The 26,622-nt window shown below is 40.1% G+C and overlaps 1 protein-coding gene across 4 annotated transcripts in view; it reads right to left on the reverse strand.

The window, feature by feature from the left end:
- Positions 1-3,112: 3,112 nt before the first annotated feature.
- TEX26 (testis expressed 26) overlaps positions 3,113-26,622 on the reverse strand; it is a 30,339-nt gene continuing 6,829 nt past the window's right edge. Inside the window, exons 3-8 of one of the 4 annotated variants that reach the window (XM_025874764.2) lie at positions 25,067-25,185; positions 22,100-22,265; positions 17,619-17,772; positions 10,332-10,508; positions 8,449-8,610; positions 3,113-3,277 (exon numbers count right to left, since the gene is read on the reverse strand). In XM_025874764.2, coding sequence (XP_025730549.1) covers positions 3,201-3,277; positions 8,449-8,610; positions 10,332-10,508; positions 17,619-17,772; positions 22,100-22,265; positions 25,067-25,140 — 810 coding nt within the window. In that variant the 5' untranslated portion in view covers positions 25,141-25,185 and the 3' untranslated portion in view covers positions 3,113-3,200. Of the gene's footprint in view, positions 3,278-8,448; positions 8,611-10,331; positions 10,509-12,058; positions 12,498-17,618; positions 17,773-22,099; positions 22,266-25,066; positions 25,186-26,622 lie in introns of those variants that run through there. The other 3 variants (XM_025874763.2, XM_025874765.2, XM_073894722.1) reach the window with 3 other exon arrangements.

Consider the following 26,622-nt stretch of genomic DNA (forward strand, 5'->3'; position numbering starts at 1 on the left):
GTGTGAAGCCACAGATTCTTCAGAGATTTGGAGTAGGTACAAATCTTCTTTTCCTTGGACCCTGTGCCATGATAGAGCAGTAGGCACAGAGCCGCGGGAGACGGCACTCCGCTGGAGCCCGCGGCAAGAATCTCAGATTTCAGGCTTCTCCGATAGGTCCAGATGGGCAGATGTGGGAATATGCCTTCCAGAATGGCCCTTCCTGTCCTCTCGTTAGACAAGCTGCCCAAGCCTGATAACCATATACAACCTGGAGGGGTTTGTAGCAGTGGGATAAACTTTTCCTCGTCTGTGCAGCTGAGGAGGATTTGTCCATCCCCTTCTTGGAGGAGTCCAGAGAGAGCATGGGACTCTTGCATGTACTTCAGCAGCAAGTGAACCCCTTCTGTATTAGCCCAGCCCCTTCGCTGCTCATCCAGGAAACAAACACTGGCCAGCCTTCCCCTAAGGCTCATTTTTCTTGGCTCAGAGGCCCCAAAGGACTAGCCTAGCTGAGGGTACAGACAACCCATGATATCCTCTTTGAGCTCTCCATATGTTGAGGGAGGAGACCAGCCCAGTAATTAGAAAAGGTGGTTCCAGTGAAGACAGAGTCAATGGAGAAGGTAAGGATACGTTTAACAAAAACAGAAGTAAACTCTCAAGGAGATTCAATCATAGAGGGAAAAAAAAAGACTTTCAAAAATTAATGGTAAAATAAAATTTGATGCCTGGATTTTAAAATAGGATAAACAGAACATTCATTGCTAAGAACCAAACTGATGTTCTGAGTGGGCAAAAGGAAGAAATATTCAACAGAAGTCAAAAACATTTTTCAAAATGGAAACTGTGGGATGGGTCCTGGGTGTTACACGCAACTAATGAATGAATTGTTGAACACTACAACAAAAACTTATGATGTACTATATGCTGGCTAACTGAACATAATAAATTAATTAATTAATTAATTAATTATCCAAAAGAACAAAATGGAAACTATAAACAAAAAGTCAAAAAGACTCAAAGGACAGATCCAGGAGGCCTCTGCTGCAAATATTATTATATTTAGAAGGAGAGAAAGTATCATAGAGAGTAACATAGAGAAGAAAGGCCATAATAAAGTATGAAATGAAAGAAATTACCTGAAGTTAAAGAAAAATTCCAAATGAAACTGAATATAGCCTTAAAAAGTTATTGAAATGCTACAAAGGTAAAGAGGCAATCTTACAAACTTCCAGAAAAACAAAACCAAAAACCCCAAATCACTTATGACAGTAATTGAGCCAGACCAGTATCTGAGTTACAAACTATACTCTCAAGCAAAAGACAATGGAATGACTGTGGACTATTGAGAAAATTGAAGTTCCAAGAATTCTCCACGCAGGCAAGATATCATTTAATGCAAAAGAATGATATTTTAGGACAAGTAAGGGTTCAGCGTGTCCCCACCCTTGTAACCCATGGGAGGAAATACATAGAAACTATTCTAACTGAATAAAAGTCAGAGCATGGATTTGAGCATTTGGGAAAACAAGAGAATGCATGAACAAGTGATAGTTAAACATAAATGGATGATACTGATGATGTGGCTGAAAATTTATATGCCTTAGGTCTTCTTTAAATAGGACAGGAAATTGTAAGGAAAGCCCGAAGAAAATCTTGAAGGAAAAATTCCAAACTATCTGAGCAAGGAAGTGCGTGTGAGTGTGTGTGTCCGTGTGCATGCAGAGATGGAGTACGGAGTACAATATGGGATGGGAAATTAAAGATCTCTCAGTTAGTGGAGAAGGGAGGAATTATGAAGGAAAAGGTACAGGAGGCATAGGAATGTGTAATTTTTATATATTAATAGAGAAATCCGTATGTAACAATGGTCATGTGTGATTTTTTAAAAACTGCTTGTATAGAGAAAAATAGTATAATTTAAAAATTAACTGTGTATGGGGCGCCTAGGTGGCTTGTTGGTTAAGCATCCAACTCTTCATTTTTGGCTCGGGTCATGAACTCAGGGTTGTGAGTCGAGCCCCAAGTCAGGCTCTGCACTCAACAGGGTGTTTGCTTGAGTTTCTCTCTCCCTCTTCTCCTTCCCCCACTCACGCTCTCAATGCGCACTCTCTCTCTCAAAACAAACAAACAAAAAAATTAACAGCGCAAGAAAAAAAATAAAGAAAAGTAGGGAAAGTAAGACTAAAAAGAACAACAAAGAATAACAAAAATAATATGGAAATCATAAACGAGTATGTCAAGCCTCATAATTATTGTGTATGAATTAAATTTTCGTATTAGTAATAATATAAAACCCAAACATAAGGTATTTCTAGCAGCATACTGAAAGAAATTTACAAAGAACGATTGGAAATTAAGGGAAGGCAAATATATACCAAGAAAAGGTAAAGAAAAACAAACCCAGCATGAATGGCAACCTTAATATCAGTTAAAATGCAATTCATGGCCAGAATTATTAATGAAGTCAAAGAGGAATAGCATGTAGTGGGGGAAAAAAATTAATCACTGAAAAAGCTTTGTATGAGTCATAAACACTGATAAACAACATAGCAGCTATATATATTATCTATTTACATATACAAATATATACATAATATATATTATATAAATATATATGAAACCCTAGAAATACAAGAAAACACAGATGAACACATTTTTACTGTGGAATGTTTTTAATACTATTCTTTCAGAATTTGACCGTTCAAGTATGCAATTATAGCAAAGATATAAGGGATTTGAGAAATACAATAAACTATACATTTTTTCTCTTCTTATATTCATGTAATATACAAATTAATCACATACTTGGCATAAAAGAAAACCTTGCTAAATTTCCCAAAACAAAGATTTTTTTAAAAAAAACTTTGAACAGAAAGTCAACAATGAAAAGTTTTTTTAAAAATCCTCTAATTATTGGAAAATTAAGAAGCCTCTTCCACATAATTTCTGGGTCAAAGAGGAAATCAAAATTGAAACCACAAATTAAGTATCCAGTAGAGAATAGGAAAAAAACATTAGAGCAAGACCTATGGGATACATTGGTGGGGGAGGGGAGGATTTATGGCTTTAAATGATTTTATCGTTTAAAAACAAAATAAGACAAAACAAAATTACACAGAGCCATGAATATATTATTTGGAACAATTTGGATCTTATTTTTTTTCATTATTGAGGAAATGATCCAGTGCTTTTTTTGATTTTCAATATTTTTCATTTCAACTGTTTCCTTTATTTTTCTGTCCCATGCCAGAGTCACAGTGAGAACGGATAAAGCGATTGAGAATTTGTCTGTCTGAAAATTACAAAGAAAAACAGGATGAAATTTTCCATTTAACTATTTAAGTGCTAAATAGAGAAATTCTAGGAGGGAGGCAAGTATCAGATAATAGTAATCTATATACAAATTTGATGAGACCAAAATAATCAAAGGGTATATGTCTAACACTTAAAAAAGGCACAATTGTATAATTATTGATTAAAAAAGAGTAAACTTAATATTCAAAGGATCAGCACGGCTTCCTGGAAAGAGCATGTCGTTTTGAACGAAACTGACCTAGGTTTCCGTCCTGCCCTGGTGAACATTAGTAAGTCATGTGACCTCTCCATTCTTCATTTCCTCATCTTTGAATACATACAATAGGACTTAACCTTACACAGTTGTTGGACTGGATTAGGAATGCTGTGTGTGAAGCACCTAGACAGGGCCTGGTCCATAAGAGACAATAAATGGGACAGCCTTACCCTTTATTCCTGAGAACACAGTGATAAATAGCGATGACAAAAAAACAATATAGGCTATGGGTTCCCAGAGTTTCTTCGAAGTGGGGGGCTGTTTTTCTGCCCACCAACTGTTGGTGTGCTTTGCTATCTTTGACTGACAACTGACCACCAGAGGGCCCTTCAGCTCCCTGGCCTCCATTTCCTCATCTGGAAAGTAAAGGAATCTTGTCTGGTTCTGAACAGCTACAGTTCCCTAATTCTCATTACATATATATAATATTTTAATATTATATTATATATTATAAATAAATATATTATAAAAATATAATATTTTTAATATTACAGAGTAGAGCTGTATACTTTTTCTCACTCCTAGCAATTGTCATCCGTGCAGCAAAAAAAAAAAAAGAAAAGAAGAATGCAAGCGGTACATGCTATCATGTTCAATGTCCCTGTTACCATGCTCAGTGTTAGAAATGTCAGCTGAGATGTAAAGATCAGGAGTGTGTGTGTGTGTGTGTGTGTGTGTGTGTGTGTGGTCCTGGCTTACTCTCCAGTTATTCATGGCTCTTTGTTTTTGTGACCTAACATCCCTACCCTACTCCATATCTTTTTTGACCTTAACATTGTTTTAAATTGAGGTATACTTTTCACCAGTGAAACACCCTGGTCTTTCATGAGCAGTTCGATGGGTTGATACTTGTGTGCATGTAACCTGTACCCATATAATAAGATCACTGCCACCACTCCACAAAGACCTGTCATGCTCCTTTCCAGTCAACACCACTCCTACCCCAACACAGTCACTGTCCTGATTTCTTTCATCACAGAGAAGTGTACCCTGTTGGAACTCTTTGAATTAACGTAATCACACAAAATGTAAGATTTTGTGTCTGGCTTCTTTCACTCAGCATCATGTTTTTGAAGTTCATGTTGTTGACTACAACGGTAACTGATTCTTTTTTATTACCTAGCATCATTTCATTCTGTGAGTATGCCAGGTTGTTTACATTTTGCTGTTGGTGGAAATTTGGGTTGTATCCAGTTTGGGACTATTAAGAAAACAGCGGCTGTGGACATTTTTGTATAAGTCCTTCAGGGGACACATGTTTTCTTTTCTCTTGGGTAAATACCCAAAAATAGAATTCTGGGTCTTGGGGGTAAATATAGGTTTAACTTTATGGGAAACTGCCAGATCTGTTACAAATGTTACAGTGATGCTATTATTTGATATGCCTATCAGCAATGGATTGCTCCATATTCTCAACATTTGCTAGTTTTAGTCCTTGTCATTTTAAGCCTAAAATAGCTCTATTTTAAATCTTACACCAAAGAATTAATTTTAAATAAGCAAGCAAACGAATAAAAAAAGGACTCCTTATGCCAAAGACAAGCATATAAGATGAATCAAGTTCAGCATGAATGAATAAAAAAGATGAGATGGTATCAAATTTAATATCAACTTAAACAACCGTTCAAGAAGGCTACCAGTTGTAATTCAAATGCTACCTGTATTTATTATGCATAGATGCAGATTCATGTCCCCATGTTTTTGCTTATGCTGTTCCCTCTGCTCCCTCTGAATGTCCCTGCTTCTGCTTATCATGTTGATTCATCCTTGACCTTTAAAAGAGGTTTTGGAGCAGCCTTCCCTAATGCCCTTTTAATCCAGGGGGTTGGGAGTACCTCTTGCAGGCTTCTAATATACCCAAAGACTATTTCAATTACAGAGTTTATCACATTCTACCTATGTGTCTGTCTCCCACACCTGATGACAAGTTCTTTGAAAAAGAGGATTTGTTTTTTATTTCTCTTTGTATCAAGTGAGCATTACAGGTATTCAGTCAATGAAGTTCCTTGAGTCACTGAATATATTCTTAACAATACCGAATCACAGCCTAGGAAGAAATACCCTTTGGATAGCCATATGCATGGGAGTTTGGATTGGAAGAGATGGGGAGGAAGTGATAGCTGAAAGATTCTGAAAACCAGAGTTCAGATAATTTTGTCTTTTAAGGGGGGGGTGGATAAGTAGGGAGATGACAGTCTTTACCAATAGATAACAGAGGCCCAAAGAGTAAGCTGTTGGGTGGTCTGAGTCACTTGAGATTAAAACAATTTTGAAAACAAAATGGCCACTAAATTCATTTAGTTCAAATCTCTCAAGTTATAATAGAGAAACTCAATACCAAATAGCAAAACATAGAATTATTGGAAACAAATGGTTTGTCTTAAGCTGCTCCTCCTTATTTCCCTAGCTTCATTTTGTGTCTTCCTGGAATCTGCTCCGTCCAACCTCACCCCACCATCTCCCTAGCCCTCTGATTTAGGCCATGATGTTCCCCTCTCTTTTTCAAAATGTACCAGAACGGGTACCAATACTGCCAAAGAGGGATAATCCAGTAAAATACTTTAAGCAAGGTAGTAATAATTCATTCGGCCTAGTATATCTGCCAAGTTTTTTATTCTCTTGCATACTGGCTCAGCCCTACCACACATGAACTCTGCTGAGACACTCACCATCCGAAAAGCATTAGCGTCATCCCAGACATTAATGACAACTAAATGACAAGAAAATGACAAGAGTTTTGGGGCATAAGAATTCAGAGGGAACCTCCTACTTGCTTGTCAGCCTCTGGCATAGCTGGCTGATGAGTAGGTCATTCGCAAGCAAAACTAGGAAAGAGAAACTAAAACCCATAGCAAGCAGATCCTACAAACGTCCAAGTCAGTGCAGAATGTCAAGGCTCTGGGGCCTGAGCATCTGGGTACCTGCCCGCAGTGCCGTCCTAAGGCACTAGGAAGCAGGAGACCTGAAAAGCAACCAAGGTCTAGATTGGCCCTAAAGCTACCTTGTTAGGTAATAGATCATGTGTCACTTGTTTGGGGAGGAAACTCAACTGGAAAAGCCCAACTGAATCAGCTTAGGCTTAGGAATCTTGGAGAAGGTAGCTCTGAGTAGAGCAGAGGATGTCAAAGCACCTGCCGAGTCCTCAGTTCACCCTTGGGGGGCACCACTAATGCTCGATTACAGATCACACACACAACCAAGGACAGAGGCGCCGGCAGCCACCGTGGTTTTTCCATGCAGGCTGAGAAGCGACAACTCCACCTGTATTGCAAGTCCCTGGGCAGATGGGAGCATCTGCTTTGTGCGCACTCTGTAGGGTCAAACAGATGTGGCTCCAAAGGTGAAAAGAACACATTACAAAATGCAGACTGCAGTTTTATATATATGAACCTGAGCTGGGAAAAAGAATGGAAAGCAGGCTGGAGCTTGATGGGTAGCTTCTGCTCTGCCTTCCGGGAAGATTTGAGTAGCAGCCGACCTCAAGGAGCCTCTTGGTTTCCTTCTGAAGTGTCACACTGGCCCAGAAGCTGCTGTTCAGAGGAACGAGGCTCCCAGTGGCAAACACGGCCTTCTGCCTGTGCCTTAGAGTGAGGCAAAACACCTGCTTCTGGTGCTTCTTGCAACCCAACGTTCGAGCTCTTTTAAGGGCCTTTGGGTCTTCAACCCTCAGTCTGCCATCATGGAAAATACCCCCTTTCCCTCCTTACACACGCATACACACACGTGCACACCCCCTCGCCGGTCTTGCCTACAGCAGGGTTTCGGTTTCATGTGGGGCACAAGATCCTAGCATAACAGGGTTTTGGTGAGGATTTCAGAGGACCTAGCTCTTCTGACTGTAGCTGGGGACAGGCAAAGGACAGAGATTGGGGACCCAAGGCAGGCAGGAGGCAGGGAGCAGTTGGAGGGTTACTAAGGAGCCGGTGGAAGTTCCAAGTTAAGCCTGACCACAGGGCACAAAACAAGGCAGTGACCGCCACAGAGCCTGAAGCACCAAGTGGCAGGTATAAGATGGTCCATGGTGTGTGGGAAGAAATATTAGAACCTATATTTATAGTCTACATATTTATGTTCTTATAACATTTGTATCGCTTTTTACTTCTGTCTTCAGCATTTAGTATGTTTTATAACTTACATAATACACTAGTTTAGTGGCGTATGAATACACTTTATAGAAATAAATACGTCTGCATTGGGCCATGTGCTCAAAAATGGGGAGTAACAGGGAGTGTGATCACTAGCAGTGGATGCTGAGGGCGGCAGAGTTTCCTCTCCTCCACCTCCTAGTCTCTGAGTTGACTCTTACACATGCACAGACTGACCAGTTGCCCCTGAAATGCTCCCAAGCAGATTCCAGTGCCCAGGCCCGGAGCCGGGATAAGTCTTTGTTACACAGAATGACTAACACCATCCTGAGAAAGGCCTTTGCTCTTTTGGCGGATGTTCTACACAGAGATTCTCATGTACCCTAAAAAGCCTGTCACCAAAAGAACCATCAGACAGGAAATAAAGATTATGCATAAAACAAAACTGTGAGACAGCATAAACACCCACAGAAGAAATCACTTAACTGTAATAAAACCAGAAATCATCCTGGAGAAATGCAACCACGGGTTGAAGGAGCGAAATGAGTGAGATCAGAAAGGAGTGAAAGGCTAGATGTTTCTTTTTTAATAAGCGGGGCTGCTGTCCCTCGGGCCTCTTTTAAGAAAAATTTCTTTTCAGTGGGTTGAGGCTTACACAAAACTATGGGATTTCTTTGAGGGAATGTTTATCTTCTTGTGAACATTTAACTCCAGTAGCTAAATGTTGGGATTATTTCTATTCGGCATAAAAAGCAATGTGTTACGATCTGTAAATTCATTCAATAGTAACTCAAGACCTCCTCCTACCTTTGTAGGAAACACTCTGAAGGTACTCTGTGACTTGAGAGGGAGTAAATGAGTTTAAAATCGTTAAGAAATCCAGATAGGCTTTTCCATAATCGCTTTGGTATGTAGTCTGCTTCCTTTTGCGTTCTTGAATCCTCATGTGGCTGTATAGCACAGCAGGGACTAGAGGGACACAGGGGAAGGAGAGACATGGAGGCTGTCACTGAGCAAAGAATTTCTGCCCTTATTTGCCAAATGCGCTCCCAATAGCCATGAGCCCCACTTGGAGCTTAATGAGCATCCTTGAGGTACTGGAAAGCGAGGCACAGTAGGAGTAACTCCTCCCACGATCCAGGCTATGCAGAGCTGCTGCGACTCAGGACGGTTGCTGCTAGCAGTGGGGGTGACTGGGGCTGATGGCCAGAAACTCAAGTGTGACTACCATTCTCAGAAAAGTTCTCCCTGAAATCGACTCTTCTGCAGGTCAGCGTGTTGGGATAGTAGCACTCACTACCTCCTTAGTAAACAAATGCCTTCACAGAAGCTTCTTTCCCTTTCATACCATCTCCTGTGCAGACATGGGCTGACACACTGAGGAGTCCCTCAGGGACCCAGGTGAGTGCAGATGAGCAGTGATGATATGTCCATCCAGCACTCATTGCATGTCCAGACTAATAAGGGTATCAGGTGCAAGCAAAACCTAAATCATTTATGTTTGATTCTGAGTATTGCTCGTTTAATGTGGGTTCTGATAGCCATGGAATTATCATGACAAAAAAAAAAGCAATGAAAACATGATGTGAGGACCTAATTTCTACAACACGCCCAATCTTTGTAAATCTTAAGGACACCTTAAATACTGCTTTTGGTTCCAGGTGTCCCCTTTACAGGGACCACCAGCCGGTGGGAGGAAGAGACTGGTGAGGGCACTTTGATGCTACATCCCGAGAAGAGTGCTTATAAGGTCTGGAAAGGTTTTAAGAAGAGAATATGGAAGATATGTAGTAAGATTTTCATAGGATAATTTATACCAGTTAACCTCCGTAAGAAGAAGTAGAACCAAAGCCAAAGTTTATGCCAAAGAGAGTTTCCAGATGTTGAGAACTTTCCAACAGTATCCAAAAATGAAAGAGTCGCCTTGGGGGGGCACTCCCCCAAAGAGTGACGACATCACCCCTTGGCAAGGACGGGATAGAGGGGATTCCCACATGGTGTGAGGGTCTAGACGAGGTGACTTCTAGGCTGTCTCCTAACCTCGAGATGCTAAGTTTCCATCCCGTGATTTTTGTCTGCAGCGCTACTTGATTCCAACTCCGTGCCAGGAATAGATCACTATCTCAGACTGACACCAAATTATACTCTTAACCAGTAGCGTCGAGGTGGCTTGGCCATGGAACCTCTAAAAACTTTTTTGTTGAAAACAATAGGAATCAGGATCATAAAAGATCACTTGAATAGAATGGTTGTCAAATTTGAAGATGCTTGATGGATATACCATGTGGTTAAGCTCCCAGTGGATAATTGACAAATCTAATGTGAGTCTTACCCAGTCTCTTTTTTGGTCATTTGATAGCAACTAAGTCCTTCCTTTTGTTTTATAAAGGGGAAGTGTCTGCCAATCCCAACAACTGCTTCCACCCTTGCCCATTACCCCACCTTCCCCTCCCCCTCTGCCAGGCAGAGCAGGTACTCATTTCATAGCATAAGCAATCAGTTCTTTTCCAAGGCTTACTCATTCCCTGGTTTGAAGCTAGGCATAGTTTTGATTCCTTGCAGGGATGCAGGGATTGCTGGCATTCTTCATAACCGTTACCAAGATTACCTGCCAGGGCCCCGTGTGCCGAAGAATCTTGGAACAAGGACAGAATCTATGAAGTTGCTTTAAAAGCTACAGGTGTACTTACCTAGACCCTGAGAAGCAACTGGTAGGCTTGAGTAGCATCCATATTTGAAACTAAAATCCTGCAACTCGGGAATTTTAGCTGGAACTTGGTAATTCCGTCGAAATTCAGTGTCTGTAGGTCGGGGAAGTAACTTTTTCCGTTCCAGAGACATGGGAGAACTTTCCTTAATCTTCTGAGCTGGGGTGGGGTTACAAATGCAGAAGTCCTTGTAAGCTATTTAAAATAACATCCTATTTTCCCATTTTGTTTCTGGCAGTACCTTCCAATTGATCACACTAAACCTGCTCTTCTTGTATTTAGAGGTACAATCAATGTAGGTTTTATGGATATTTCAACCAAGAAATAACTTTCTGCTTTATCAGACACAGGAAGTATATGCTCCAATGATAGAAGCAGCTTCTAACGAAGATATCCTATATCAGTTAGGGGGGCTCTTTTGCTCTGCTGGGTGACACAGAAGGCATTCCTCTTTCCAGTAGGCCTGCCTAGTCCCTGGGGCAGGGGTGGGGAGCAGAGTGAGAGATTTTAGATAAGGCTAGGGTTGACATATAAAACATAAGATGCCAGTTAAATATGAATTTCAGATAAATAATGAATAATTTCTTGGTATAAGTGTATATAAGTGCTCATTGTTTATCTACTATATATAATTATTCAAATTTAACAGGCCATCCTATATTTTTATTTGTTAAATCTGGCAGCCCTAGATGGGACAGTGCATATCATTAATTTTCCGTTACCTGGCAAAGAACCACTTGAAGCTTATCCCTTACTGTTGGAGGGTTAGGTAACATTGTTGTCATTGGTGGACAATAGCACTATTATTTCCTTGAAATCACGCTGCTAACAACTAGTCATTAAATATATAATCATTGAATATCTATGAAGCACTGACTGAATGCCAGTTTCCACAAGCACTACCAGATAATAGAGGACTTGCAAGCCATCTCCCTCAGAATGAGTTCATCCTTAATCCTTGCCATCAAGTGTTGGTTCAGAGGCACATCATATAACACCAACTTTATTCAGGACAAAAGTGTTAAAGACATGGATCTCATGCACTATATCCAAACAGTGCCAATTACTGTTGAAACTAAACTTGAATCTTGTTCTGAATTCATTTTTCAATAGGTCTTTTCAAAATAAATTCAAATGTACATCAGACAATATATCATGTTATCTACTGACATCCAAGAGCATTTTAATATTGATTTTAAAAAAAAAGATTTCTGTCTAGACCAGAAGAGTGAGAGAAAGTTTCACTACATGCTGCCTCTTCATTTAGATGACTCAGGAAAAGAGGACGTGATATTCAATGGGCCTCATAATGACCTCATACACTGCCCAAGGAGAAGACAAGGTTATAGAGAAGAGGCAACTCTAGGGCTTAATATCGGGACATCCCTTAAGATACTTTGGAAAATCATCTGGTATTGTTCCTGGTAAGCACCGTCTATAACTTGGTTTGTGTAAATTGCTAATAGCTTTACAGGAGAAAAACAAATTCCTGTTGAAGTACTTGATATGTATGCTTATCCTTCTTCCCTAGAGCTACCACTCAACAAATGTTTTCAGTTCCTATACGTGTTCTGTGCCAAAATTAAATATAATGTAGTCATTGTTCTACCTTGATACAACCCCACCCTAGTGTGATGAGAAAGATACGTACAGGACAAACAGATATGGAATGTGATGTCTTGTAACCCTAACACTTGAAACCATAATGCATCAGACTTACCAAGGAAGGTTTTTACAAAACATATTTGCTGAACCTCATCCCAGACATTGAGAAGCTCTAGAAGTGGGGCCCAGGCACTTACACTGAGAACAAGCTTCCCATAGGCTTAAGAATCACTCCCTCAGAGCCTTCAATAGGTGCTACAGAAGGCCAGAGAGCATACAACGAGCTCTGTTAGGGGAGGTAAGGAAGACAAGAATTAAAAGGCAGACATAGCAAAGGATGTGCTTTGATGATGTGTCAACACTGAAGCAAAAGGTGCGCAGTGTGTTTTTGAAGTATGGTCTGGCTGGCAGGAGTATGAGATATGCAGGGCAGGGAGAAGTAGCTGAGGGTGAAGCAGGAGAGGTGAGGAACCAGTTTGCAAAGCGTCTTGAGGGGCTGGTCCACGTAGAGCATGATGAACCAGCATAGTGGAGCAACTGGAGCTGAAGACCCAGAAAAGACAAAAATCAGGGCCTAGACTTGCTGAGTTCCTTTGAGGATAAATATTGTCTTACTCTTCATTGTTACCTTAGCACTTGTTACAGTAACAGACCTCATTAAATGTTTATCAAATTAAGGAGGGAGTGAAAGAAAAAATCAAGAATAATCTGAACCACACTCTAGTGACTATGTGATATATGTTTACAGTAATCTTTAGCTCTTCTCAACTAATGTTTTTATTGCCTTTATAAAATTTCATGTTAATGAGTTCCTTCAGCATTATTAAGAAGAAAAGTTCTTGATACAAAGGATCCAACCAACTCCTGAAGTCCCCATAGTGGTACTGAAGTTTGGACAGACAGGATAACCATGACCCAGAGCTAAAGAGACCCAGTGCTAACAGCACCTCCAAGGCCTGGACTCCTCCCAGGGAGCCATCCCTGTTCCTCAGGAGCTCACTTCCCACTGTTTCTTTTCCTCTTGATAACAGTGATACTACACTAAAGTAGCTATAACCCAAAGAGAGAAACTGGCCCATTAAAGATTAGTGTGGCATTTGTAGAAAGGCCCAGTTCAAAAGTACATCTACAGCAAGGAATGTTCCAAACCACCGGGACCCCATAATCTACAGTCAAGTGAGAACTAGTTCTGCTGTCCCAGTTCATCAAAGCCAAGTTCTCCAAGTCTGAATGTGAAACGAGCACCCTTCAGTGCTTCTCACTCAATTGCCTTAATACCATAATAAGGATACAAAGATAAGATACGGTCCCTGTGTTTCAGAAGCTTAAAGCATTAGAGAAACAGGTGCAATAAAAAGAGAATTACAATATTAGATGATAAACGCTGTAAAAGAGATTAGAATAAGGTCTTGGAGGATCAGAGGATCAGAGAAGATTCCCAGGAGAGAAATGAAGCCTATATTTAGACGTAACTTACGGGTAGACATAGGCTAAAAGAAGGGACGGACAGGTGTTCCATAGGAAGGCAGTGTGTGCAAAAGGCACAAGGCTGCCAGAGGCATGGTGAGTCCGGAGGAAGGAGGGCAGTGGGTCTCATGGAGCGTGTGGGGGGTGGCAAGGGAGAATGCTGGCATGGCAGGCAGGAACCAGATTGCACAGACTCACATTAAGGCATTTAGCTTTTATCCTGAGGACAATGGGGAGTCACTGAAGGGTTTTCAGCTGGAAGGTGATATCAATTTGCACATCTGGAAACTCGCTATGACTATAGGATGGGCTGTGGATTGGAGGTGACAAAACTGGAAAAGGGAGCTGGATTAGAGGTCATCCAAGGTGGAGACACGGGTAGCAGTGGCTTTGGGGAGGAAGAGAAGCAGATGGAGCTAAGAGATTTAGGAGAGACTCTTGGCAGGTCTTGGGTATTTATCTACACATGGGGAAATGGTAATTTGTGCACACTGAAAGGACTTTGATTAGAAGCTCGAAGACATCTTTTAAGAATGCTGACATTTCAAATGTCTTCCCATCACCCTTAATGTTTATCTGAAGTATGGAGGTCTTTGATTCTGTACTCACCTAACTTCAAAAAGTGTACTTCCCATATATTTTTTCCATCATTCAGCAAATATTTACAGAGCATCTCCTCTACACCAGGACTAGATTATATATTTTGCACTAGATTCTGAGTGAATAAAGGCCTTTGGGGCACCCACTGAATAGTGAAGGAAAGAGCAAAACAAAAACAACAAACAAGAATCAGTAAACAAACAACTGAAAATGCAAGGCCCTAGAAGGTAACAAATGAGGTGGTGGCACACCTCTTCAGACAAAATAGTAAGGAAAGCTCTCATAGGTAAGGTGACATTTAAGCTGGAGTCTATAAAATGACACAGTAAAATCACAGAAGGAGCTGGGAGAAGAACAATGCAGGCCAAAGGGACAGCCTGCACACTGGCTGAAGGTGGGGGGAAAAAATGGCAACCTATAGGATTTAAAAAAAGGCCCATGTGGCCAGAGCCTGGTGAATGAGGGGGATGGAGTGTGAAGGAACGGTGAGGAGGGAAGCAAAGTCTAGACCAGCCTTGCAGGACATTATGAACAGAGAGAAGGAACTGAAACTTGGATTTTATTCAAAGTGCAATGCAAAGCCAGTGAAATAAAACAATAAAATAATATGATCCAGTTTAGATTCATAAAAGATCATCTATACCGTATTTGGCTCCTCCTTCCCCAAATTTCACCAGAATGATAGTATATTAGAGGTTAACACATTTTTAGAAGATGGAAATCAAACACAAATGTGCCAAATGAATTAACAAAGTAGAGGAAGCTAAAACTAAGTGACTGCCGAAGGGGATAACAAAACAGTGAGCTAATCTATACTATAGAATGTCAACAGGCTTCTGTAACAGGTACAGGGGAAGGCAGGTACTGCAGCTCAGGCTGAAAACAAGAGGCTTGGGTGAAAGCTTATATACAGAGTGAATAGAGTTCCTGCACCATCCTCTTAACTTCATGCAGTCATTTGGCCATCCTTTCCTAACCAGAAGTTTATTAGGTGCAAAACTGAACCAAAGAAGCTCTGGATGCCAGGATGTCAGGCACAGTGGAAGGTAGGTGTAGTGGGATGCTGAACAGGAAAAAGAAGGGTTCAGTGAGAATCTGCACAGCATGCAGGAAGATCCCAGTTACCTCCCCAATCCTGCTCTCAGAATGCCAACAGCCAAGTGTTTATCTCCCTGAAGAAACTGACCTTTAAATACAGGCATTTGGGGGTTTCCCAACAAAAAGAGAGCTTATCAACTAACCACCTAAATCAAGCACCAGCTAACAAACCCCATCTCTGTATGTAGCTTCCAATCAGATTTGAGTATCTCCCTTGTAGGTCTTGTGAACCTTAAAGATTAATATTTTGCATACTCTCACTTCAAGAAAAAGAAGTGTCCACAGAATTGAGACAAGTTTTATTAGCGTGTAGTAAATCTGCCTCTACTCTCTTGTAAATATGAAAAGACCAAATTTTCATTAGACCATTAAAATGCTCAGAGAAAATAGAGACAAGCAAGGAATAGATGAAAATGTTGAAAATTAAATATATCATAAATATCCTAAAATTTGTAAGAGAATTACTACATGTATAAAACAAGAACAGAATGCTGTTTAAAAAAAAATCATGTTGAGGGCAGGGGTCTATATATTGCAGTAAATATGCTTATTAATTTTATTCTTCAAACAAAAAAAATTAACAAGAGGAAGAACAAGAGCTTGGACATTAAAAATTCAATAGAAGAGCTACATTAAAAGGTAAAGAATTTTTCAAGTTAGCAAAAGAAAAATACAAAAAGAAAGATACTAGGAGAGAAAAGGTAAGAAAATTGGAGGATCAATCCAACTAATAGGAGTGCCAGAAGAGAACAGAGAAAAGAGATGGGAAAAAAGTAGGAAGGAACTATGCAGGAAACAATGCCCAGAATTGAAGGACATGACTCTAGCTTCTAGAGCCCCTGAATGTCCAACATAATCAATGACAAAAGGTTCTTACTAATGCATACAGCTGTGAAATTTAGGATGTCAGGAATAAAGAAAGGATCTTAAACGCTTCCAGAAAAAAAAAAAAATACAACAGGGTCAGGAACCAAAATGGCATCAGTCTTCGACAAATAAATTCTGGATGTTAGAAGACATTTGGAGGAATGGATTCTAAGGGAAAGTGATTATCAATCCTAGAATTTTATATCCAGCCAAACTATCAGACAAGAGCAAGGAAGAAAAAAAGGACATTTCCAAATAGGAAAGAACACATTCAAAAAAGTTCCTCCCATGTACTCTTTCTTAGGAAACTACTGGAAGATGTGCTTCAGCAAAACCAGGGAAGAGGGACAAGAAAGAGGAAGAGGAAACAAGATCCAACGCAGGCAGGCAGAGGCCAAAGCAATTCCCAGAATGATGAAAAAGGAAGTCCCACGGCACTGTTGGGCAGCAAATCCACAGAAAAATCAGTCTAGATTAGAGGAGAATGATGAAGGGTGTCAGAAAGATCATCTCTGGGAAAAATACTGGAAGTGGTAGAGTGTTTGAAACCGTGTTTGGAAAAAATCCTGGTAAGTATGTGACAAAGTATTTGGAAAAGATTAGTGACAGGAACATATAAGATTAAGCATATGAAAAAAAATTTCAATTATTAACTCTGGTAAAAAAACAAAACAAAACAAAACAAAAAAACAAAAAGGAAAGGAAACAATCATAAAATCACCACACCACCTGGCTCAGCAGTGAATGTTCACATAATCATATCATCATATCATCACAATATAAACATTAGCAATTGAATTAAACAAGAATTTGTAATATAATTATTGAGAAAATGGATGGAAGGGGTGTGAGAAAGAGTTACAAGAGAGCCAAATCCTCAACCACCAAAGCAGGAAGTCAATAATAATGTCTAAAATTGATGAATCAAAAATAGCAGTATATGCATATTATTTTAAAATATGGAGGATTACATAAGAAACAGTTGAAAGGATTGAGTTGATTACCAATGGGGTCAAAGAACTGCTGTTATTTTGTAATAAGCCCTTATGTTACTATTTGATTTCACTGTATGCATGCATTAGTTTAATAAAAGTAAGTTTTAATTTTTAAAAAATAGCAATAGAGATGAACCATGAGAGACTATGGACTCTGAGAAACAAACTGAGAGTTCTAGAGGGCAGGGGGTGGGGGGATGGGTATTAAAGAGGGCGTGTACTGCATGGAGCACTGGGTGTTATACGAAAACAATGAATCGTGGAACACTACAACAAAAACTAGTGATGTATTGTATGGTGACTAACATAACATAATAAAATTTAAAAATAAATAAATATAGCAATAATTGGAAACAGCATGTTTAACTTGACCCCTTGATCTTTGTCATGTTCTTTCATCCTCATTTTTCAGGCCAGGAAGGCCTTTCCTTTAGGCTACATGTCCTACAGCATGCACCCACAGCATTTCCCACATGGTCCACCTTTTCATCCCTGACTGTCTTTGTTTGCCAAATTGCCTTTTCCTGTGTCTATACTGTGAGTTCCTTGAGAGAAGAGACTGCATCTGTGCTGTTTACCATTGCAACTCCAATGTACAACACATAACCAGGAAAAGGAGAAAAATGAACATGTTTACCTTTTGCTCTGTCCACAAAGTCTCTTCTAGTATTGGAAATAAACTGATTTGATATTGCCTTCCTAACCTTTTCCTCTGTAGCGATTTTCCAAGGGAGGTAGCTCTTAATTGATGCTGCTGGTTGACCTTGAGGTAGTGTCCAGAGAAAGAAGTCCTATCAATACAAACACAATTTTTAAGAAACTCCACATGGGTTCCCCTAATGGAAGGAAGACTCTCTGTGTCTGCGTGTACATATTCTTCTGGGTCCTTTACACCCAGCTACCACACTGCAATGTATGCAGGAGCCTGTCAACAGGAACCATCAGTTTACCCGGCTGTAACACAAGTACTTTGTAATTTCTTTGACTTTTCATATTGAGACAAGAAAATGTGACTGCAAAATCCAGAGTTGTACCTGCAACCAAAAATCTCCAGCCAAGACCAGAGGAGAAGACCCATGCTAACTCTGGCTCTAAGTGCCCAAGCAGACAGCTGCTGCTTCCACTCAGAGCCCCAAGCTTTGAGAGATACCCTGCCTCCCATGGAGAGGCCTCAGAATCAGCCTGTAGGAGGGGGAGGGCAGGCCCTTTCTCCTCTTTGCCTGCAAAGGAACTTTATGATTATGAAACTTGAAACCTTCAGGACCTCTTTCCACCTTCCCACTCTCTCATAACCTTGCTTCCTATTTCCCTGAGAAAACTGAAGCCATCTGATGAGAACCTCCATACATAGCCTACCACACTGCCACCCAGCCACCACATCTGCACTCACTTATGCTGTGATGGGAATGGAGTGGCAGGTGCTCCTAGCAGGGCCCACCACATCTGGTACGCCACAGCCCCCTGCCTTTAGTCTACTCTGGCCCATGACCCCCAAAATTCTCACATCTCTCTTGCAACTTCCATTTCTCCCTCTCTTTGGGGTCATGGTCGTCAATACCCAAGCTTGCCTCCATTTCTCTTAGAAGAGAAAACTCTCTCTTTATTCTACTTTCCCCTCTAGTTATTAAGATATTTCTCAGTCTGCCTTTATATTAAAATTCCCCAAAATAGTTACACATATTCCCTGTTCCCAAAATGTGTCTTTTAAGTGTCTTTTAATCTTCAGGGCCCCTCTCCATCCCCTTCTTTCCCTTATAATCTATTGAAGAAACCAAGCCATTTGGCGTGTAGAGGTTCCCACACTCCGGATTGTGTGGAATGCATACTCATTGTGCAGGTTAACAAGTTCCCCTGTTCCCTGTATTTCCTGCAGTTGGCAGCTAGATCCAGAGACTGACTTACACTCAGAATAGATCCCTTTGGCAAGACTGTGTTTGGCAAGGAGGATCATAACATACAGCTTTTTCTCTTTGTGTGATGTTAGCAGCTGTCGATGCTTAATGCCTAGATTAATGGATGCAAAGGGGTGACATTCCATCATTTCTTTTTCATTTGTTAGCTAAAATATGCTTATAAAGACACACTTCCCTCATCTACCATTTAGCTTACCAGTGGCATAGTTCATATAGATAAGGCAGAAAAAAAAGCTTGATTTTCCCCCCTTTGTCAGTTTTTAAGATAATGAATTGGTTTCTTATCCTCTCAAAGTGTCCCCAGTTTTTTTTTTTTACAGAACTCACAGATCTAAGCATATTTGGTGTGTTTCAATCTATTGCATACATTATCCATATAGAAGCTCAAATCATTTTTAGCCTGTGGGCACCTCTTTAATTTTAATATAACTCTAGTAGTTTTTTATGGGATTTTTCCCTATGTGGCATGACATGATGTTTCCAGATTCATCTTGCACATTTCCCACCCCAGATCTGGACTTAGCCAGTTCTCCAAGAAGCCCTCCATCTCGCACTAATCAAGCTTTCTTTCACCACAACTGCTCTTGTCAAGGCAACCAAGGAACTCTATTCTGCTAAAGTCAATGGCCAACCCTATCCTCATCTTCTTTGACCTGCCAGCAGCGTTTCACCCAGTGGTCAGTCCTTTTTCTTCACTTTCTTCACTTGGCTTCCAGTACAACACACTATGTTGGGTTTTATCCTTCACAACTGGCTGCCCCTTTTCAGTCCCTTTTGCTGCTTCTTCCTCTGGCCTTTTAATGGTGAAGTGCCTCAAGGTTCAGTCCTCGAACCTCTTTTCTAGCTTGATGATCTCATCCAGTCTCAGTTTCTACCTGACTGCCCACACCTGGATGCAGCATAATTGTCACCAAATATCAGCCGGCCCTTGTTTCCCACCACCCTTTCCTTGAAGGAAACCACTAGCTCTACATTTTAACTCCCAGGGCAACTGTTCTTTAGCAGCAGATCCTCTCTGTTAGCAGAGAAGGAGCATCTTGCTAGTCTCATCCTAGTTCAGGCCCTGTGCCATAGTCAAAACCATTCAACAGAAACAATAAATGGCAGAGCAAGAGGGGTCAGCAGAGTAAACAATGCAGCACACCCTCAACTCAGGTCGAGGGGAGGAGCATTCACATGCTGGAGCGGCTTCAGCCTGGTGTGGAACCCTTTGGTTGAAAGCACACAGGGCAGTCTGCCTCACTACCGCTCGTCGGCTGAGAATGCACAGGACACCCTACCACCCTAGCTTTCGTTGGCTGGGAACCTTCAACACACCTGAGGGGAAAATAAATGCTTTGTGTGTATATGTGTGTGTGTATGTACACATGCACAGTATAATACTGTAACTAATTGCTTTTCATTAATTTAAAATCTTAAGGCAAATATTTAAGGGGTACATTCATTAAAATAAATGGGTGCCATGAGGAACCAAGTTAAATGCGGTATGTATGTTCTAATGATTCCCAAGTCTACATCTACAGCTCTCCTCTTCCACACAAACTCCAGACCTGTATATGCAACTGCTTGTTGGACATATTTTCAACCAATATGTCTTCAGCTGAACTCACATTTCTCCCACGCCCTTTCCCACCAAACCTGGTCCTTCTCACGTTCCGGCACAGGAAACAGCAGCAGCGTACACCCAGATGTCCAAGTCAAAAACGGAAACATCATCCTTCATTCTTTCCTCTCCCTTGTCCTTTATATCTTTTCAGTCACCAATTCCTGCCCATTCTACCACCTTATGATCTATTGAATGCATCCAGGTGGCTCCACCCCACATGGCACCATGCCAGGGCAAAGCCAAGTAAATGAAATCCTTTACTACAATTGAGCATTGCTTTCTATGGTGGGAGAAGGCTATACAGTGCCAAGGACACAGAGGGAATATCAGTTACTTCCATCTAGAGGAGAAGCAAAATTAGAGATAGCTCTCTTTAAGCTGCGTCTTAAAGAATGTATAAATTTCCCTGGTGGACAGGAGAGGGATTCTAGATAAAGTAAACAAAATGACAAAAGATCTGGGAGTTTGAGAATGCATACTGCCAAACATAAATACTCGTGAGTGCCAGCATTACTGACAATAGCCAAAATTGGAAACAACTCCGATGTCCACCAGTGAATAAACGAATGAACAAACTGTGGTATACACGTACAACAGAATATTATTCAACCCTAAATGGGAACCATAAAAAGAATGAAGTACTGATAGAAACTACAGTGTGGATGAGCACTGAAAGCACTATACTAAGTGAAGAAACCAGACACAAAAGGTCAATATTGTATGATTGCCCATAAAAAAATATCCACATAGACATCCACATAGACATTCACAGAGACAGAGAGCAGATCGGTAATTGCCAGAGGCTAGGGAAGAGGGAAGCAAGAAGTTATTTCTTTTTTTTTTTTTAAGATTTTTTAATTCATTTGACACAGAGAGAGACAGCAAGAGAGGCAACACAAGCAGGGGGAGTGGGAGAGGTAGAACCAGGCTCTCCACTGAGCGAGGAGCCCGATGTGGGGCTCGATCCCAGGACCCAGGGACCATGACCTGAGCCGAAGGCAGACACCCAACGACCGAGCCACTCAGGCGCCCCAGGAAGTAATTTCTTAATAGATGTGGGGTTTCCTTTTGGTATGATGGAAACGTTTTGGGATGAGATAAAGATGGTAGTTCCAGAACATTATGAATGTACTAATTGTCAGTGAATTCTTCATGTTAAAATGGTTGATGTTGGGGCGCCTGGGTGGCTCAGTCGTTAAGCATCTGCCTTGGGCTCAGGTCATGATCCCAGGGTCCTGGGATCGAGCCCTGCATCGGGCTCCCTGCTCCGCGGGAAGCCTGCTTCTCCTTCTCCCACTCCCCCTTCCTGTGTTCCCTCTCTTGCTGTGTCTCTCTCTGTGAAATAAATAAATAAAATCTTTATAAAAAAAAAAGGCTAATGTTATGCCCTGTGAATTTCATTTCAATTTTTTAAAATCTTTTTAAAACTTTGAAGGATAAGGGAGAAGTGGTTAGAAATAAATGTGAGAAAGTAGACAAAACATAGTATAAGAAGGACCATAACTACAGATGAAGGATTTTTGGGATATACTCAAACTCTCATTCTTATGGATTACTGGTACAGTATTAAATTCAATAGATATGTAGATATTATCTTACTTGACTGGGGTGAGATTTGTGTCTCCTGATTCCTCCTGAAGTCCCGTTTTTGATCCAATCTTCTTTAGAATATGTTTTCCAGACATACTCATCATTGTACTGTGTCTGATTGGGAATAGGGTCACTAAGTGAATATGTATATCCTAGTCTTCTGATACTTTTTTGGCTATGACAAAAGATAGTGGAAATCAGAATAAGGGATTAAATACCAAATCTCACAGCAGGACACATGTCAAATAATTTTGCTTATTACTTTTTTTTTAAAGATTGGCTGGTTCAAGACTTGGTGCCAGAAATAATTTAATTTCCAGATTCCCTTGAAAAGAAACAATCCTGTATCTTAGAATGGCTCTTCACAAAAGTATGGGAAGCCTAAAATGGAATTTAAAAGAACAGCCATCTGAAATTCAATAATTTTTTTAATTAATTTTTTTAAAGAGCTGGTACTCTCCTCTATACACAGCACTCAATGTAACCAAACACCTGGTGAAGAAATGTTTCTCTATGGAAGTGTTCCAGTTAATAAAAGGAAGATACAGAAGAACTGGGATATCACTAGTTTTCAAGGCCCTAATGAAACCATGCATCCAGGCAATGATCCTACTCACAGTTCAAGAATAGGGTTCATCAGCTATCATGTGCCCTGGATAGACATACACAACACCTATTAAATATTTTTGTCAAAACACCCAGCTTGAACCAGATGAAGCCTTTGAAATAGTAGATTACAGAAAATACATGAAAAGAGGAATATTTTAAACAACACAATGGGGGTGAAATCAGAAAAATCCAGAACAACAATCTGTTTCTTCAACAAAGAAATTCTTAGAAAAGAAAAAGAAGGGGAACTTACAGATTAAATGAGGTTAAAAAACAATAACCAAGAGCAACGTGCAGAACACATTTGGATTTAATTTCTAACAGACTGGTTGTTGTTGTTGTTTTTTTTTAATTATGAGACATTAGGGAAAATTTGATTGCTGATTGGCCATTTGATACTAAGGAATTATTTCTTTTTGAGCTGAGACAATGGTATTGCATATTTTTAAGGAGTCCTTATCTTTTTTTTAAACTCTTTTTTTAAAGATTTTATTTATTTATTCATGACAGACAGAGAGAGAGAGAGAGAAGCAGAGGGAGAAGCAGGCTCCCAAGGAGCAGGGAGCCCAATGCGGGACTTGATTCCAGGACCCTGGGATCATGACCTGAGCCGAAGGCAGACGCTTAACCATCTGAGCCACCCAGGCGCCCAAGGAGTCCTTATCTTTCAAAGATACATAAAAACAATATTTGGAATTAAAATGATAAAATGCCTGGAATTTGCTTCAGCATTATCCAGCAGGAAGGCTGGGTAGAAGGTATACATAAAGAGTGTCCATGTGTTGATTATTGTATTTGGATAATGGCTAGGGATTCATTGTATATTCTTTTGTGTAACGTCTGAAATATTTCATATTGGCTTTTTCTTTAAAGAAGACTGGGTTGGACTTAAAGAAGCCTGGGTTTCTTTAAAGACAGCCTAGGTACTTGTCTATAAGAAACCAAACATCTGGAAAGTGGGATACATCTGGATGATGGACTATTTGACTTGTCATTCCGATGTGTAGGCTCAGGTAGGACTGTGGTCCTGAATGAAACTGAAGTAATCAAAGGCACATGAAGATTTTCCAAAGGCAACACAGCACAGATAGCTTTAAAGGAGCTGATTTTCAGATCTCCATCTCTCAGTGTACTCTTTCTTAACATGCCTCTGCCTGAGAACAAACCTCCATACCTACGCAGGTACTTTCTGTCCCCCATCTTTCTCTCATCCTCGTGTCATGGTCAGAGGCTACATAGGTGCCGGTACACCTCTGGGTATAAGCCTCCAACGGTGAGAGGGGTGCTTCATGAAGGGAAACTTTGTTACGTGGTTTCAGGGAAGGCACCTTGTAATCCAAATTCCATACCCTTACCTTGGACTTCCCTTTGCAGGTCTGAGAGGGTGAGGAGGGGGTAGGGAAGGGGGATGGCGGAGGGAATGCATTGATCTAACCAGGGCATGTGGTCTGTGTGGGGATGTCCTGAATTTCAGTACATTGTAGAGTGCTGTGGCTAAGAGTAATGTTTAGTTTTTCATTTCCTAACAATTACAGAATGTTCAGCCCCCTTTAGGGGGGGAAGCCTCTGAGAAGAGAGCAGAGAATATAGAGTGCTTCAAATGACTCCACCACATATTTAAACATTTCTTTCAGCTTAAAAAAAAAAATCCCTAAGACATGTCATTAGCTAGAAAGAAAAGCATCTCTGAACAGGTACAGGGCAGCAATGCTGATTCTTTTGAATAGAACCGGAATCTTTTCTGAGACTAGCAAATTTGAAAGATTCACTGGGTAAAACTGGTACATAAAAATTTTGTTATTTTTTTCCTTCGGATTTTGTATTCATCAATCAGGTACTTAAGTCTTATTTTTTTTAACACAAACATATTATGAAATATTTAATCCAATACAGCCAGTCCTCATTTTATCTATATTGTAAAATATGTAACGATACGTGGCAGTATATGCTGGCTTGCCAGACCAATTAATTTTCAGCACGTAGAACTTTCTCTCTCATTAAATGCATAGTAAACGTTTGATTTGTATCTATGAGAGAAGATGGATGTTAGCTGAATCTATTGTGGCAATCTTTCACAATGTATGTAAATCAAACCATCATGCCGTATGTCTTCAACTTATACCGTGATGCATGTCAATTATTCCTCAATAAAACTGGAAAAAATATCAAACAAGTTTCTTCCAAGTAAAAGAGCAACCGATGTAATTTAATAGTCATTTGTTAAGATGTAGCTTTTCAGTATACTCTTCCAAAAATGAGTTAGGGAATAACTCAATAACTGGATGACGTATCATCTAATTATTTCCTTTCAATAAAATCAAAAGACTAACCCAGCCAAGCTGTCAGCTGCTCAATCATAAAAATCACCTTGTAATTTTTGGCGTATAACTCAGGAAGAGTTCAAAGTCTTGAATGACAACGCCACGCTTAACTCCTTTCATTCACATCTACTTATTTATGTGAACAAGTTTGCTTAACATTAGCATCTATAAATTGAAAAATAAACATGAGAAACAGAAAAAAAATTGATGCTGAATGCAGTCCCGTTCCAAAAATAATAACACTTAAAACTGAATACATAAATTAATTGCAAACAGAACAGTCACATTTATCTCATTAAGTTACAATTCCAAAGAATTTACTTTTTGTGTTAAGTAATTATTAACATTTGTAATGTATTTATTGCTTTGAGCAATTGTGTACTAAAAATAATTGTGATAACTCAACACTTAGGGTCACATAACATGTTTAAAAATTAATTTCAATTAATATACTAAAAGAGTTTCAACAAGGTATAATGAAGTGATCAATAAGTTGCTTTCAAACACAAAATACATTACAGCAGGGTAAGATTCTAGGGCGGAAGTGGAGTGGAATAAGAGTTCAAGAAGCAAAAGGAATGAAATAAATGGTCTATTAGAGAAGAGTTTATGTATTTTTTTAAAAGATCAAAGCAAGTATCGATTTGTTAAGGTGTTTGGGTTACCCATTGGCTATATATTTTTAAGTGACTTAATAGTTTTATTTTAAAATGTCAATGTTTAGGATGGGCTATGCACTTTATCTTTCACAATTATTTTAATTTACAATGAAAACTTTTCTGTGAACTTAAAAAATATGCGAATTTGAAGACCACTGACCTAGACCCCATTAGTACCCACTTGTTTTTGGCTTTCATCCCAAATGTTTCTTCTTGAGACAACTGTTACTGACCGGGAAGCTGGCATGATCATTGCCGTCAGATGATAAATCTCCCAGTTAGGGGACATAATGTAACTCAGTGGGACAGACAGCAACTCAGATAGCAAGAGTCTTGCAGGCCTATAGTGTTTGAAAGTCTATCAGCTATTATGCTGGGGAAAAAATTAATGAAAAATTTCAAATAACTTCTTGGTGCTAGTCACTATTCTAGTGCTTTCACTCCATTCTCTGAACAACCACCTGAGGCAGGGATCATCATTCCCACTTCACCAACCATAAAACTGAGCCATAGATGGCTTGTTACCTGCCAAAGGTAGCAGAGATAATAAGGGTCAGAGCAGGGAGCAGAGGTTAAAACCCATTTCTGCCTGACTCTTCAGCCATGGTCTTGCCCATACTCCATGTGACTTCTCAACAACTTGAACTTTGGGGGTGAAAAGGTCCTCTTTATTGGAAACAATTCACACAGGCAGGTGAAGGTTCTCCATGCTGGTTTCCCACCCACCATGGATGCAATGAATGATGACAGGGCTTTTCTGATCCCACTCTCACTCACCCCCCAATGAGCTTAAAGAAGCAGCTGGTAGACATTCCCACCATTCACAATTCAGGTGGAAATGGAGAAGTTGCAAGCCATTTGAGGAAGCAGTAAGTGGTGGAGTGAAGCTAAGGGTGAGTGCGTGATGGCCATCCAGCTTCCAAGACCAATGTTGGTGTTGGAA

The sequence above is a fragment of the Callorhinus ursinus genome, unplaced genomic scaffold (genome assembly GCF_003265705.2).
Source record: "Callorhinus ursinus isolate GAN/ISIS: 27379988/994484 unplaced genomic scaffold, GSC_fseal_2.0 scaffold7, whole genome shotgun sequence".
NCBI lineage: Eukaryota > Metazoa > Chordata > Mammalia > Carnivora > Otariidae > Callorhinus > Callorhinus ursinus.